This window comes from Gallus gallus, chromosome 4, assembly GCF_016699485.2.
Source record: "Gallus gallus isolate bGalGal1 chromosome 4, bGalGal1.mat.broiler.GRCg7b, whole genome shotgun sequence".
NCBI classification, from domain to species: Eukaryota; Metazoa; Chordata; class Aves; order Galliformes; family Phasianidae; genus Gallus; species Gallus gallus.
In genome coordinates, this window is record NC_052535.1 from 66209179 (window position 1) to 66222283 (window position 13105).

Here is a 13105-nt window from a genome sequence, read left to right on the forward strand (position 1 = left end):
TATAAATCCTTACATTCAGTCCCTGTGAGGCAGATGAGTGGGAATCTCCCCAGATAATTCAGTTTCAATCTCCTGTAAACAGTTGGAACCATTCTTCATACTCTCACCTTAAGGGTGAACTGCTGCTGCCTTTTGCCAGGGTCAACTCTGAGCCCATTTTTCCCCCTTAAGATGCTAGTTGTTTCTCAGACTGTGGGTCCTAAATAGTACTTTTGAGGTTAATTGTGCATCTTTGTTCTCATATACTGTAACCTACTTCAGGAGAACAGTGTACGTTTTACCTGAAAACAAAGTGGGAAGCCAGAAATGTATATGCAACTGGCTCTGCATTCAGTACTAAAGCATTGAATGGAGGTTAAGTCTCCCTTGCCTAAGTGTTTCCATACGGATATAATAGTTTATAATTTTATCAAATGAAATAATTACAGAAATATAAAGTGATCATGCTTTTTCCAGATTTTACTAATATATAAGGAAGCAAATCTTGGATCTAAATTCATCTCTGGAGGTAAAATGGAGAAGAAAACAGAATCTTTCAAAATAACTTGCAAGATAAAGATGAAAACTGAGGAATGAGAAAACACATAGCTTGTTTTCATGATTATGTGCAACTGAGACCTTAACTGCCCATCTGTTTACAGATCCATGAATCAAAATCTAGTTTGGGGATTTTTAATGGCCTATGTCATATAGCTCTGTTGAGGAGCTCTGAAAATGCTTCTCTGCACATTGGAGCACAAGGAGAGAGAACAAAGAAGGAATTCACAAGAGATGTTCCTCTAAATGAGAGTAAAGCTGGGCATGGATATTTGTTCTACTGTAGAAATTATCTTCTATGACATTTACATTTTGTGGACATCTTTATTACTAGATAATTCACCAAAGTATTGATGAAGATTAGAACTAACCGTGGCTGGTGTGACTTCAGGAAATTGTAGAAACACATGGGATAATCTCAGTTTTCTTTTTCCCATAGTTTCAGAATGTTTAGTGGGTTTTTTGGTTTGTTCCCCTTTGCCCCAGTATTATCTCTCAAGCATATTACCAGTTGAAGGATCATTCTGCCTCAGACCTTACATCTATCATCACCCTGAGCCTGTGTGCCTGTGAATGATAATGTAAATTATCCCACAGTGCTCTATAGTGAGGCTGTAGTATGATTATTATTTTTCTGGTAACTGTGCCAGTTTAAACTTCAACAGATTTGGCTGAATAAGTAATCCAGGAAAATACTGTCCAGCTTTAAATTGGCTCGATACCTGAGCACAGCTTACTGTGTGGCCGTGACAACAGTAATCTTGGAACAACTGAAGGGACAGAGGAGGAAGAAGAACAGCAATGAAGAGATGTTTGAGCCAGGACTGTAGCTATAAGAAATATTCATCCATCTGACTTGAGTCAGGTTGTCTACAAAACTGCAAGTGTGACCTTTAGCCAGAGCAGTTCTCTCAGTCTTATCTGTAAAACTTCAGTAATGAATTTCTCAACATGATCTAGCTTATTCTATAGCCTGCAAACAGATCTGATTGTAAAACTCAAGGCATTGCAGAAAAAGACGTTTGGGAACAAGATCTACATATGCTGCTGCTGCTTCCAGAAAAGATATCACCGACACTGACCTCAGTGGTTGCTGAGTTTAAAAGCCAAAACTTTGAGCTACTCAATTACTCCTTGAGAAGATCTGTTAAATTTTGCAGCAGGGGTAAAATAGCTGCCTGGAGGACTTCTCCTCTCCTTAGTGCTTCTTGTAATATATTTCTTTGATAATTTCTAGTGCTCAAAACAGCCACTTAAGCAACTTATGTCTAGTGATGAGCCCCATGCATAGTAATGTGATTGCAAAGAGGAGAAGTTGGTTTTACAGAAAGGATAATTACTGAATTCATCTGAAAATGTAAAATGTTTTTAAGTGAGTGATAACAACTAGGTCAATGCAGTGTTATAATCAATTTGAATTCCAGTTGAAGCAAACTTCAAATAACTGGCATTAAGAACATAACAGATAATCTGCTCTCAGGCAGTATGAAGCCTCTCTGGAAACTTAAAATCAGTTAAGATGATAGTTTTAGAGTATACTATATTCTATATATCTACTTGATATAAAACTGTTTTGATGAATATCTTATGGGTTACGCAAATTAAACAAGCAAACAAAAAAACCCCCACAGACTACTTATCTACCTTGTTTTACTTGAGAACACTCCTTTTCTTTTTGTTTTGGTGTTATACATATCTTAATATTGACACTTATATGTTGCTGAAATAACTGAGGAGGTGTGAACTTCTAGGCGTGGAGAAACCACCCATAGCTTTAAAAGTATCTCACATATCTGTTCTTTTATCAAACTTCACCTTCAGCAAGAATCATTTCCATGAATATCCTTAAAAGCAAAATTGCCCTCAAGTATGTTACAGCCTCCTTTCATGCCTGCTTCTGGCGCCAAATGAATTATGATAAGAGTGCCATAGACTTATCAGTTTGTTTTTAAAATGATTTGTCTCTGGCTGGCAGTAAATAAAGACTAATCAAGATGAAGATTTTTAATTGCCTTTTCATCCTTGACTGGATTAAGCAATATGTCCATACTAAGCTTGATCATTATCCAGAAAATATTTAATTTATGGAGTGCAAATGATTGAATATTGAAACCAGGCCAAATATTGCAGTAATAGCTGGGTAATCCTATGTTTTCTGGTTTGTCAGAGCTTCTCTTGAGACTATAAATTCTGTTTAGCTTATTTAATCACTACTCAGTTGTATTTTAGAATTTAGTATTTTCTATATTATCGTGCTTTGTATGTATCCAAACATCTACCCTGAACTGTAATATTGCTTAAACGTATTATTGTCTAAATATCATATTGCCTAAATATTATCATATTATATATCATAATATATGATATATAAATATCATAATAATATGATATTTATTGGATATAAATATCATATTACTCCATATTGCCTGGAGTACTGCCTAAACTAAGCAAGTAAGGTGAACTCATATAGATTTTCTTTTCATATAGATATTAATCATCTGAAGTGCAAATTTATCTAGTGAAAAAAAAAACTACTTATCTCCTAACATTTTTAGAAATTTCTAAAATATTTTGTATAAATATAACTGTACAGAGTTGCATTTTAATATGATCTTTAAACTGTTTGTAAAATTGCCATTGTGTTGAGTGATCTGTGTGCTGAAGGACTTCTGGAAATAACGAACCTGAAAGGAGGCTGTGTCGAGGTGGGAGTTGACCTCTTCTCCTGCATAACTAGAGATAAGACTAGATGGAATGGCCTCAAGTTGTGCCAGGGGATCTTCAAGTTAGATATTAGGAAAAATCTATTTTCCAAGAGTGGTCAGGCATTGGAAGGGGCTGCCCAGAGAGGTGGTTGAGTCACCATCCCTGGAGGTGTTCAAGAAACATTTAAATGTTGCACCAAGGGACATAGTTTAATGGGGTAGTCTGTGGACTACCACAGATATTGGTAGTCTGTGGACGATTGGACTAGATGATCTTGGAAGTCTTTTCCTGCCTTGTTAACTGTATGATTGTAATGAGCCTGCTATCACTTCTTTGAAAAAATAAGTCAGTGAATTATACTGCCTTCAGATTACGGTGTGAGGTCATCAGATATGCTCCTTTGGACCAGTAGGAATAACTTAGATCTGATGGTGTGAAATCTCTGCTTATGTTCATCTTCACTGTGATGTGGTGTTGCAGTGTTTTGTGTGTTTCTCTAGAAAATAAAAAGTTAGCTCTAAGCATATCAGTCTGAATGAATTAAATGGCTGACACTGGCAAATAAAGCAGGTCAGTAGTTCATTTTAGTTATGTAGTTATGTAGCATCTTATTTCTTACAGATATTTTTTGGAACTCAAGCACCATTCATAGCAAGTAGTGGCTTTTCTTCTGGCATTTTTCTGTGTTAAGGACCCTCAGTTAAACCAATGGGACTGCTCATGTGATTATATCAATAGAACTTTTAGCAGTAGTGGTTTAGTTAAAAATGAAAAGCTTAAGTCCAAAACACTAAAGGAAAGTGATTGGAGACAATCACTTGTCCTGTAAAATCCTCTTTGTTTAGGGAGTTTCTCAGGCCCAAGCAAGAGGCAGTGACAGCAACCACAGCGCTCTTATTGTGTCCTCTCTTCCTATTAAAATAGACTGAGTAAAAAAACAGAAGAGTGTTTTAGAACATCTTTATCTGAAGAGTCACTTCAGGTCAGATAGTAAGCCTTCAATTAGGCAGGACAGCGTGCAGAACTACTAAGCGGCAGCTCTTCCTGTCAGCAGGAGGAACCATTTGTTCTTGGTTTTGTAAACAGTCAGCTATGTGCTTTCTGGTGCTGAATTTTTGTGCCTTTCAACACATCACAATCTGGCAGTGAAAAGTATTATTTTAGAATATATGTTCTTCTTTTCAGGCAACAAGAAAGCTGCCAGCTAGGGCACTGCAAAGAGACAGGTTTAGAGATAAAGGCCCTTGTAATGTGTCTGATAATTGCAATCTAATACTGTGTAAAAGTATTTAACATTATCTGGAGAATATATCTCTAGCACTGTCTATTTTAAACTAGTGGTTCCAACCTGGTGTATGTAATAAATTCAGAAACAACACAGGCAGCACATTCTTTTTGTTGGATACTAAGCAGAGGAAAGCAAATACACTCATGTCAAAATACTTCTGCAAGAAAATATTTTGCTTTCTACCAATTTCTCCATGTCAGCATGGGTGGTCAGGCATCTCTGGCAACGTTTTATTTTCTGATTGAAGGAGTTGCTTCTGATATCACACAATTTCTAATGATACTGTGTTTCTCTCTATTCCTACGTACATTATAATTCCTAGTAGAAACACTACATTAAGTAACAAAACTCTCGGGTACTGTGGACTTTTTCAGTTCTGTACAAAATCCAGGTTGGCCAGCCATTGTTTACACTTGATAAATTTGTGCTAACTGTTCCCAGTCATCATCATCTTGCTATGCCCAGAAGTGTGTTCAAGGAGGACTCATTCCATGATTTTTGTTGGGACTGAATTAAGGTTGACCATCTTGAGTGTACCTAGCTTGACATTTTTGGCTTTTTTTTTTTTTTTCCTTTGGAAGATGAGTGCAACTCTTGATGTTTTCCAGTTATTAGTGACCTCCCTTGTTTCTATGACCTTTCAAAGATAGAAAAGACTGACCTTGCAAGAGCACTTGACAGCGATTTTGTCACCTTTGGATGCAATCCCTTTGATCGCATGAACTGTATGAGAGCTGCACTTAAGAATTAAATGTACTTCTATTTCTCTGTTGGCATTTTTAATTTCACTGGGAGCTGATATTTCTCACCTGAAGCCATTTTGTTTCCTTTCAAAGTGTGGTGCCAACAAACATTCGTGGGCAATACCTTCCCATTCTTGGTGCTCACTGCTTAAAAATAAATGTGCATTGGGTGGAATATCATATTATTAAGCCAGAGGTATCATTAAGAATATAAGGAGTACACATTCAGCACATTCAGATAATGTGCTAATCATACTTTAAACATTACGTGTTTTAGAAATCCATTATTCTTGTTTTCTGAATGGCAGAACATTGATTTCAATGTAAGTAAAAAACAGAAATGTATATAATATTATTTAATAAAAGAAACCCAGCAATGGATAGTGATGCTTTTAAAAAATAACATTTTATTTGCAGTCAGAGCCAGAATTACATTTTTCATTATTCTCTCAGGAATATGTGCCCCAATTTTAGTTGTGCCTGAGAAAACTTTAACTGCTTTAAATGTGACTGAAATACTTTATGCTTATAATTGGTATGCAATTTCTGCTTTTTGGTTATTGATTCATAAATTATGAATGTAGATTAGCTTCCAGTCTTTTCCTGGTAATTTTTTTTTTTTTTTTGAATATTTTAAGAAATGCAAAGTGCACTGCATTAAAATCTAGGAAGGAATCAACATATTGAGAAAAATACAGTGATAGGGCATTTGCTATTTATATGAGATCTTCTTTTTGCCATTGACATCAGAGTCACAGTCACAGTCACAAAATGGGTAAGGCTCATAAATGCTGAGTGAGAAGTTGATGAAGTGCTGCTTCTACAGTTTACATCTGGCGGTTTGTTCTCTCCATAAGCAGACTCAAGACTCAGCAGACCTAAGTTGTCAGAAGGGTTACTCAACTAAAAAAAAATAATATTTTTTTCAAGTTAGTGATATTTTTATCAGCTCATGAACACATTTAACAGAAGTCCAAATGGGTAGGTCAGTGCAATTGTGGGGAAGAAGAAGATAAACAAGCAAGCTTTGTCCTGTCTTGTGTCACTACACAATCACATTGCTTCAACTGTTGATGAAATGTCAGCTTCAGCATGTACAATGCTGGATTTAGAAATTTCTCTGGCTTAATAGGGTTTTAAATGTAGCCTGAAAGCCAGACCTGATGTCACCTCCAGTGAGGTAGTGAAGATTTAGCAACTTTTTGGTGTGACTCTTTAGAAAGTGAAATTCTTCAAAAGTATAATTACTTTTATTTTCTTTTAATTCAAGATATGGCTATTTATTAGAGTAATAATCCTTTTTGTCTTTGTTCTCTGTCTCCTTTCTCTAGTCGAGTCCTCTTGCCATGCAGAACATTTTGTGAAGCAGCAAAAGAAGGGTGTGAACCAGTCCTAGGGATGGTAAATGCTTCTTGGCCAGAATTCCTCAAGTGCTCTCAATTCCACAACCAAACTGAAAACGACACAACAGCAAGGGTATGCTTCTCGCCACACCAAGAAAAAGGAAAGCAAAGTATGTTTCTGTTCTTAAATATTGCACTATATTCAAGGATTCCTATTTGATAACATAATGTATTTTTTAATTCTGTAGGATTAGCTCTGGGATGAAATTGTTGTTCTTGATTCTGTTACTATGAGAATTCATTTTACTATGATAAAGCCTGGTTATCAGTATGTTTTAGTTTTGCCATACTTCAGCTGCTTAGGCTTATTTGTTTTGCATTAGAAATTCTGAGCTGTTCCAGAGAATGAAGTTAGGAGAAAAATAATAGGCCCTTTAAAAATGTTCTGCTGACTATTTCTTTGCTAAGCTCTAATAATAACAGGTTAGGTATTTGGAGCAGGAGCTCGATACACAGTCCAAATTTTAAATGCGTCTTCTTTATCCTTGCTGTAAAAATGAGCCCAGAACTGATGAAGATATAAACTTTTTGAAAAGTTTTTCAAAAAGTATACATCCACTGGAGGCTTCATGGAAGTCTTTGGAACCCTCTCCACAGAGGTACCGCTCTGTTCTGTAGATCCAAGTTTATTTGAGATTAGACCTGACAGCAGACATCCTGACTTGACTCTTTTTCTCATTCACCCTACTGCTGGAGTTCTCTTGCTGGCATATGAAACTGTGCTGTGGATATTCGTCATCCCATGAGCCTAAGTGACAGAGGCTTGTACTGTCCATCCGTAGATACCAATTTTGTTAATGAGTTTTGAGTGATATCAGACTAGAAATAATGATATAATGAAAATAGTTTTTCAATTTTCTTTAAAAACAAACAAACAAACAAACAAAAACCTGAGAAGTCATGCACACAAACTACATTTAAAAATCAATGAGGTTACACAGTGTGCCTTCAAATGAAAAATTAAGATCTTACAGCCTGAAGTGTATCTCCCTGAACTTTCTGAATACGTATAATTTGAAATAGCCTGTAGATTCTTTGTAAATTCTTTGTATCTATTAGGGCATGATTTTAGGGGTTGTGAAGTAAAGGAGACTGTTATTCAATATCTATCCTCCCCTATGGGAACATTTGTAATGGCTGACATGACAAAATGCAGGAAGAGAGATAGTGTTTCCTTGAAGGTAGAGTGCTTACTGGAAAAAAATTGAATATTATACACAAGACTTCTGCAGGGTTCCTATGGATTTCTGAGCAAATTGCAGTAGTGAAAGCCACTGGGAGCTGTGTTTTGAAACAAATATATGCTAAATATGCTGAAAAATCAGGTCTCATGAACTTCTTCAAAGAGGAAGCATATTTTTTCCATACATCAGCTTCCCTTTTGTGAAACGGGAATAAAACTGTCCTTCTTGCTTGGAGGGATGTTGTAACCATATGTATATTGATGCCTTTAATATCATAGTAATGAACATCCTAGGAGTTAGGAATACAATCATTTTGTCTTTATGGTAGTTTCAAATAATAAATAAGAGGCTGTAGAGTATATATATATAAGTATGGTAAGGAGCTGTACAATGAGCAATGAGAGTAGCTAGCAATGATCAGTGAGTGACTAGAATATGGTTAGTTGAGTACACTTGTACTGACCAGAGAATGAGATGTAATTCTGAAAAAGAAACAGGATACTAGAGACCTGGATTTTATGCATACGTGGCACACATATGAATACAAGGTACGATATAAACATGCCTGTTGTTTCTTGACAAATTATATCTGGCTGAACTTTTGAAAATTCCCAACATAACTAAGCAATTGAACTTTTAAGTCAAATTGGAAGAGATTGCTGCTTTATGAAAGTTTTAGAATATCTTCTGACTAAAATTATAGTTTTACTATTTTTTAATGCTAGAGAAAAGCATGTTAAACTAGTTCCTGGTTGATTATTGTTCTGAAATCTGTCTGGTAGAATTTGCATCTCTCTGATAGTAAGCTATATAAATTACAGAAAAGTACATGAGAAACCTGCTGTTTCTCATTAAAGAAAAGATTCAGAGCCAGTGCTGAAGTGCCCTATCTGGCAGACTAGAGACCCAGGTTGTGTATTGTCAGCTCTGACATACTGTTTTATAAAACAAAAGGCATTTTAAATTAATTTATTCATGAACTGTTTATGATGTTTGGATACAAATAGCTTTCAAGTAGAATGATAGACTATAGAGAATATCTTGACATTTTTTTCACATAAAATAATGTTTCTGATGTGATTGTTGTTTGACTGAAAAAGGTAGGAACCTGGGTTTCTCCCAGGCTGTTTCTCCTACAGAAATAAATTAATGCTGAAAGTATTTTAAACTTGTATATTTAAAAGCCTTTACTTCTCCGAATGCAGCAGAATCAGGCAGCGGGGTTAACTATTCCAGCTCCTTGGCACCCGGTACTCAGCTCCAAGTGTTCTTCATATTCTTCACAGGACTCAATTCCTGGAAATTCCAGGACCATGTTGTTAACATATGGCTGCTTATATCTCAACTTTCTGATTTCTTTTGGGGACTAATAACTCTAGCCTGCATGCAGAGAAAGCCTTCCCTGCCCTCATATACCTTGCTTTATTATGCAAGGTGGTGTAATTCTCTTGTGAGGCTTTAGTATTTCATTGCATTTATCAAAAACAAACAAAAAAAAGGTCTGGTTGGTATACCTACTTCTTTTAGCACAGCATCATCTAATCCAAATCAAATTTTGATGTTTTTTTTTTTCCTGATTATGACTAAACACTGTACACCCTCTGCATTTTTTAAAAAATATCCTTCTTCAAAAAAAAAAAAAAAACCCGTTGAGCCTCACATGACTTTTCAGGCTCCATTGGAGTCCTACAGATTTTCTAGTTAGAATCCAGAACATTTATCTTGCGGATAGGTAACAGCTTTCCTGATAGATATTCATTAGCTAGAATTGGGATTACCTAGTAGGTATGCACTTGTTTATCCATCACTGCTGATCTTAATCTATTTTTTTCCTCCAAAGGCATTGTAAATTGAGTGCACTTTGTTACTATGAAGAAACTTGTAGCATACATACCTGATGTGACCACAGAAATATTGAATATACTGGAAAATTTGATCTGTGTGCCTTTATAGTAAAACCATCTGAGTGTTTTCAAATGAATAACAGATAAAAAGGTGCATTACTGTTGACAGGGTTGCAACAGATCAGATGGCAAGATCAGATACTGTGAAAATTAAATTCAGCTCTTCGGATTTAAGATAGATATTAATAGATATTTAAGATAGATAATAGAACTGGTTTCATAGTTCAAATGCGTAGTGAGTGAGCGAAGGGCAAGCATCATCATTCATTTGACAAGTCCAGTAATGCGTTCTTGGGGGCAAAAAAATCTCAGAAACATTCCCAGGGCCTGCTATGCATATCCCTACTCACAGAAATGTTTCAGCTCTTTTTTCACTTCTTTAAACTGTCTCTGTGTTTTTCTGTTATTTTATATGCTTTGACCAGCCAACACAGCTGGTGGTGTGAAAACTGCAGAGAGAAAAGCAGAATAGCTTGAATGAGAAGTAAAGGAACACAATGGTCTGAATTGCAGTAATGTGCAGCTCTCAGGAAAGCCCTGAAATTCTGTTCTAATGAATCTAGAGAGCAAAATTCTTTCAAAAGCAGCAGAGAATATCAATCTTCTGGTTCTTTATACAGTGAACTTTTGTAAGTAACAGTACAGAACTGTCAGGTAATGTTCATTTTGCACTACACTGAAGAGATATTAAGAATTTTTTTTTTGTTATTCTGTTAAAAAGTGATGCCCAAGAGGCCTGAACTGCGCTTCATAGTTATGAGATTTTTAATAGATAATACTATTTAGGTCATGTAAAAGACATTATGTATTAAAATTTAAATGCAGAATATAGATTTCACTGCATTACGTTACATACTATTTGCAATTTAGTTCCGAGGGATGCAAATAAAAATGTATAATAAAACAAGCCAAGGTTGCCCTTCTTAAAAAAAAACAACCAACCAAACAAACAAAAAACCATAAATAGAATCATAGAATCACCAAGGTTGGAAAAGACCCACAAGATCACCCAGTCCAACCATCCACCCAACACCATTAGTTCTCAATAATTCTCAATAGCTACAGGTTGTGCCGAATCATAATTTTTTTTTGTAGCATTTTTTAAGAACAAATTTAGTTTTGTTTTACAGGGTTTTATCTTTCCACAGATATTTTTTGCAATGTTTCAAGTAGTGAAATTTAAATACATTAAAGCATATTTTCTTAACATAATTTTATCCATTTTCTACCATGATCACAGTTTTCTTTCTTTTTGGAGCGAATGCCATGGATTTTAGTCCTAATTCAGATGGAAACAGTGACTACTTTTACCTTTATGATAGTTTCTTAAAATATATTGCTTTTTTGCTTTTTCTGGCTAGTTTTTCTTTGTGTGTGTGTTTTGAACAATGTGAGAAAGTATCTTTACATACTGCAATTTGTAGGTACTCTAATAATTCCTACATACTACAAATGCATATATCTTCCTGCCAGCAGTTAAAGTTTAAATTTGTGAAAAGAAAGGAATAAATAATAATAATGAAAAGGAATGATAAAAAACTGTGAACTCAATAAAATTATAAGTAATGCATGAAATTATAAATAGCATTCAGAAACTTTTTTATCCTTAAGATAAATTTTTGCAAACTTTTACATGCTGGTTATTGTGGTAGTTTTTCAGTTGGATGAAATCTTTTAATTAAGTTTTTCTGATTGCTGGTAGCCCAAATAATCCCCCTCTTTGGCAAAAACACATGAATTCATTATTGTACATGTCAATAAATGCCCTGCAGTATTCAAGGGCATGAAAGGGCTAAATGCATGAATAATTGGAGTAAGCTCTTTGAGCCATTTAAAGATGACCTCAGGAGCTCTTAGCTTGTTTTAATTCAGATAAGAAGCATTTAATTGGAACACCACATCGAGAATGTTAGCAGTAATCATTTACCGTTTATGCCTATCATTTTAAGGTGCTGTAAAAAACAAACAGTTAATAGATTTATTGACGCCACAACAATAGACTTGAGCAGAATTTTTTCCTCTGCTATGACAATAACATCACCTTTGCTCAGGTTTACCTTTGAGTTTTACAATAACTCAGCTGGATAGTTCAAACCTTCTTCTAGTGGCTCACTTTTATGCTTTACTTTTTCCTGCATAAGCTGTTGTAATGCACAAAATGCAGAAAATACTTAAGAAAATGACTACAATGTATGTAAAGAAGCTAATGGTTTTCTTGACCAACTATTGTGACCTAATACAGATTTTATTTTGTCCTGTTTGTTCTAAGCATCAAAGACTAATAAAAGTTGTTCTGACACTTTTTTTTCTTTTTTTTTTTCCCATGGTACCTAGTCTATCTTTCAGGACATTGATAGGAATTTACAGAACTTGCTTTGAGAAACAGCTTAGAACATGGACTCAGGCAGAAGAGACTCCAGTCAGTATCTGATTACAACCAAGTATTTATCTTTCTATAGTCAGTGAGAGAGTAGTTATACACATCCAATACAGAATTTCAGAAAAAGCTTCTAAAATCAGGAAGATACTATCTTTATCTTATACCCCTGCATTGTATACTACTGGACAAAATGTCCGGCATACAGCTAGGCAAAAAATGTGATGTGATGGGTCAGGCTCAAAGGGTTATAGTAATAGGATCACATCAGGCTGGTGGTCAGTCACTGGTGGGATTCCACAGGTCTCCATTTTATGGCCAGTTCTCTTCATCGTTTTTATAAATGGTCTGAATACAGAAGTTGAATGGACACTATAAGTAAGTTTGCAGATGAAACAAAACTAGGATGAACTGTTGATTCCCTCAGGTATAGAGAGGCCTTGCAGAGAAATCTTGGCAAATTGGAGGGCTGAGAAATCACCACCCTCATGAAGTTTAATCTGGAAAGTGCCTGATTCTGCACCTGGGTTGGAGCAAGACTGGATATTCATACGGGCAGGAGTAAGAGAGACTGCAAAGCAAACCTGCAGAACAGCATCTGGGTGTTCTGTTTGACAGAATTTTAAATATGAGTCAGCAGCTAAAAGGGCCATCTGTATCCTGGGGTGCATCAAGCTCAGCATTGCTAGCCTGTCAAGAGAAGGGATTGTTGCTCTCTGCCAGAGTGTGATTGGGCACTGGAAAAGGCTCCCCAGGTCATGGCACCAATCTGTCAGAGTTCAAGAAGCATTTGGACAACACTCACAGACGTAGAATTTGGGGCAGTCCTGTGTGGAGTTGGACTCAACTGTTCTTGTTGGGTCCCTTCCAATTCTGGATATTCTATGGCTCTATTCACTTAATGCAGTAAAAAAAAAAAAAAAAAAAAGACAGAGATGGTCTATGATCTGTAACGCTGATACT

The 13105-nt window shown here is 35.7% G+C and overlaps 1 protein-coding gene across 3 annotated transcripts in view; it reads left to right on the forward strand.

Annotated features, from left to right (window-relative positions):
• The window catches only part of CORIN (corin, serine peptidase), a 123166-nt gene that overhangs the window by 53977 nt on the left and 56084 nt on the right, over nucleotides 1–13105 (forward strand). For all 3 annotated transcript variants that reach the window (XM_015285490.3, XM_025150049.2, XM_040700259.2), the window contains exon 5: nucleotides 6606–6787. In XM_015285490.3, the coding sequence (XP_015140976.2) occupies nucleotides 6606–6787 (182 nt within the window). The remainder of the gene's footprint in view (nucleotides 1–6605; nucleotides 6788–13105) is intronic.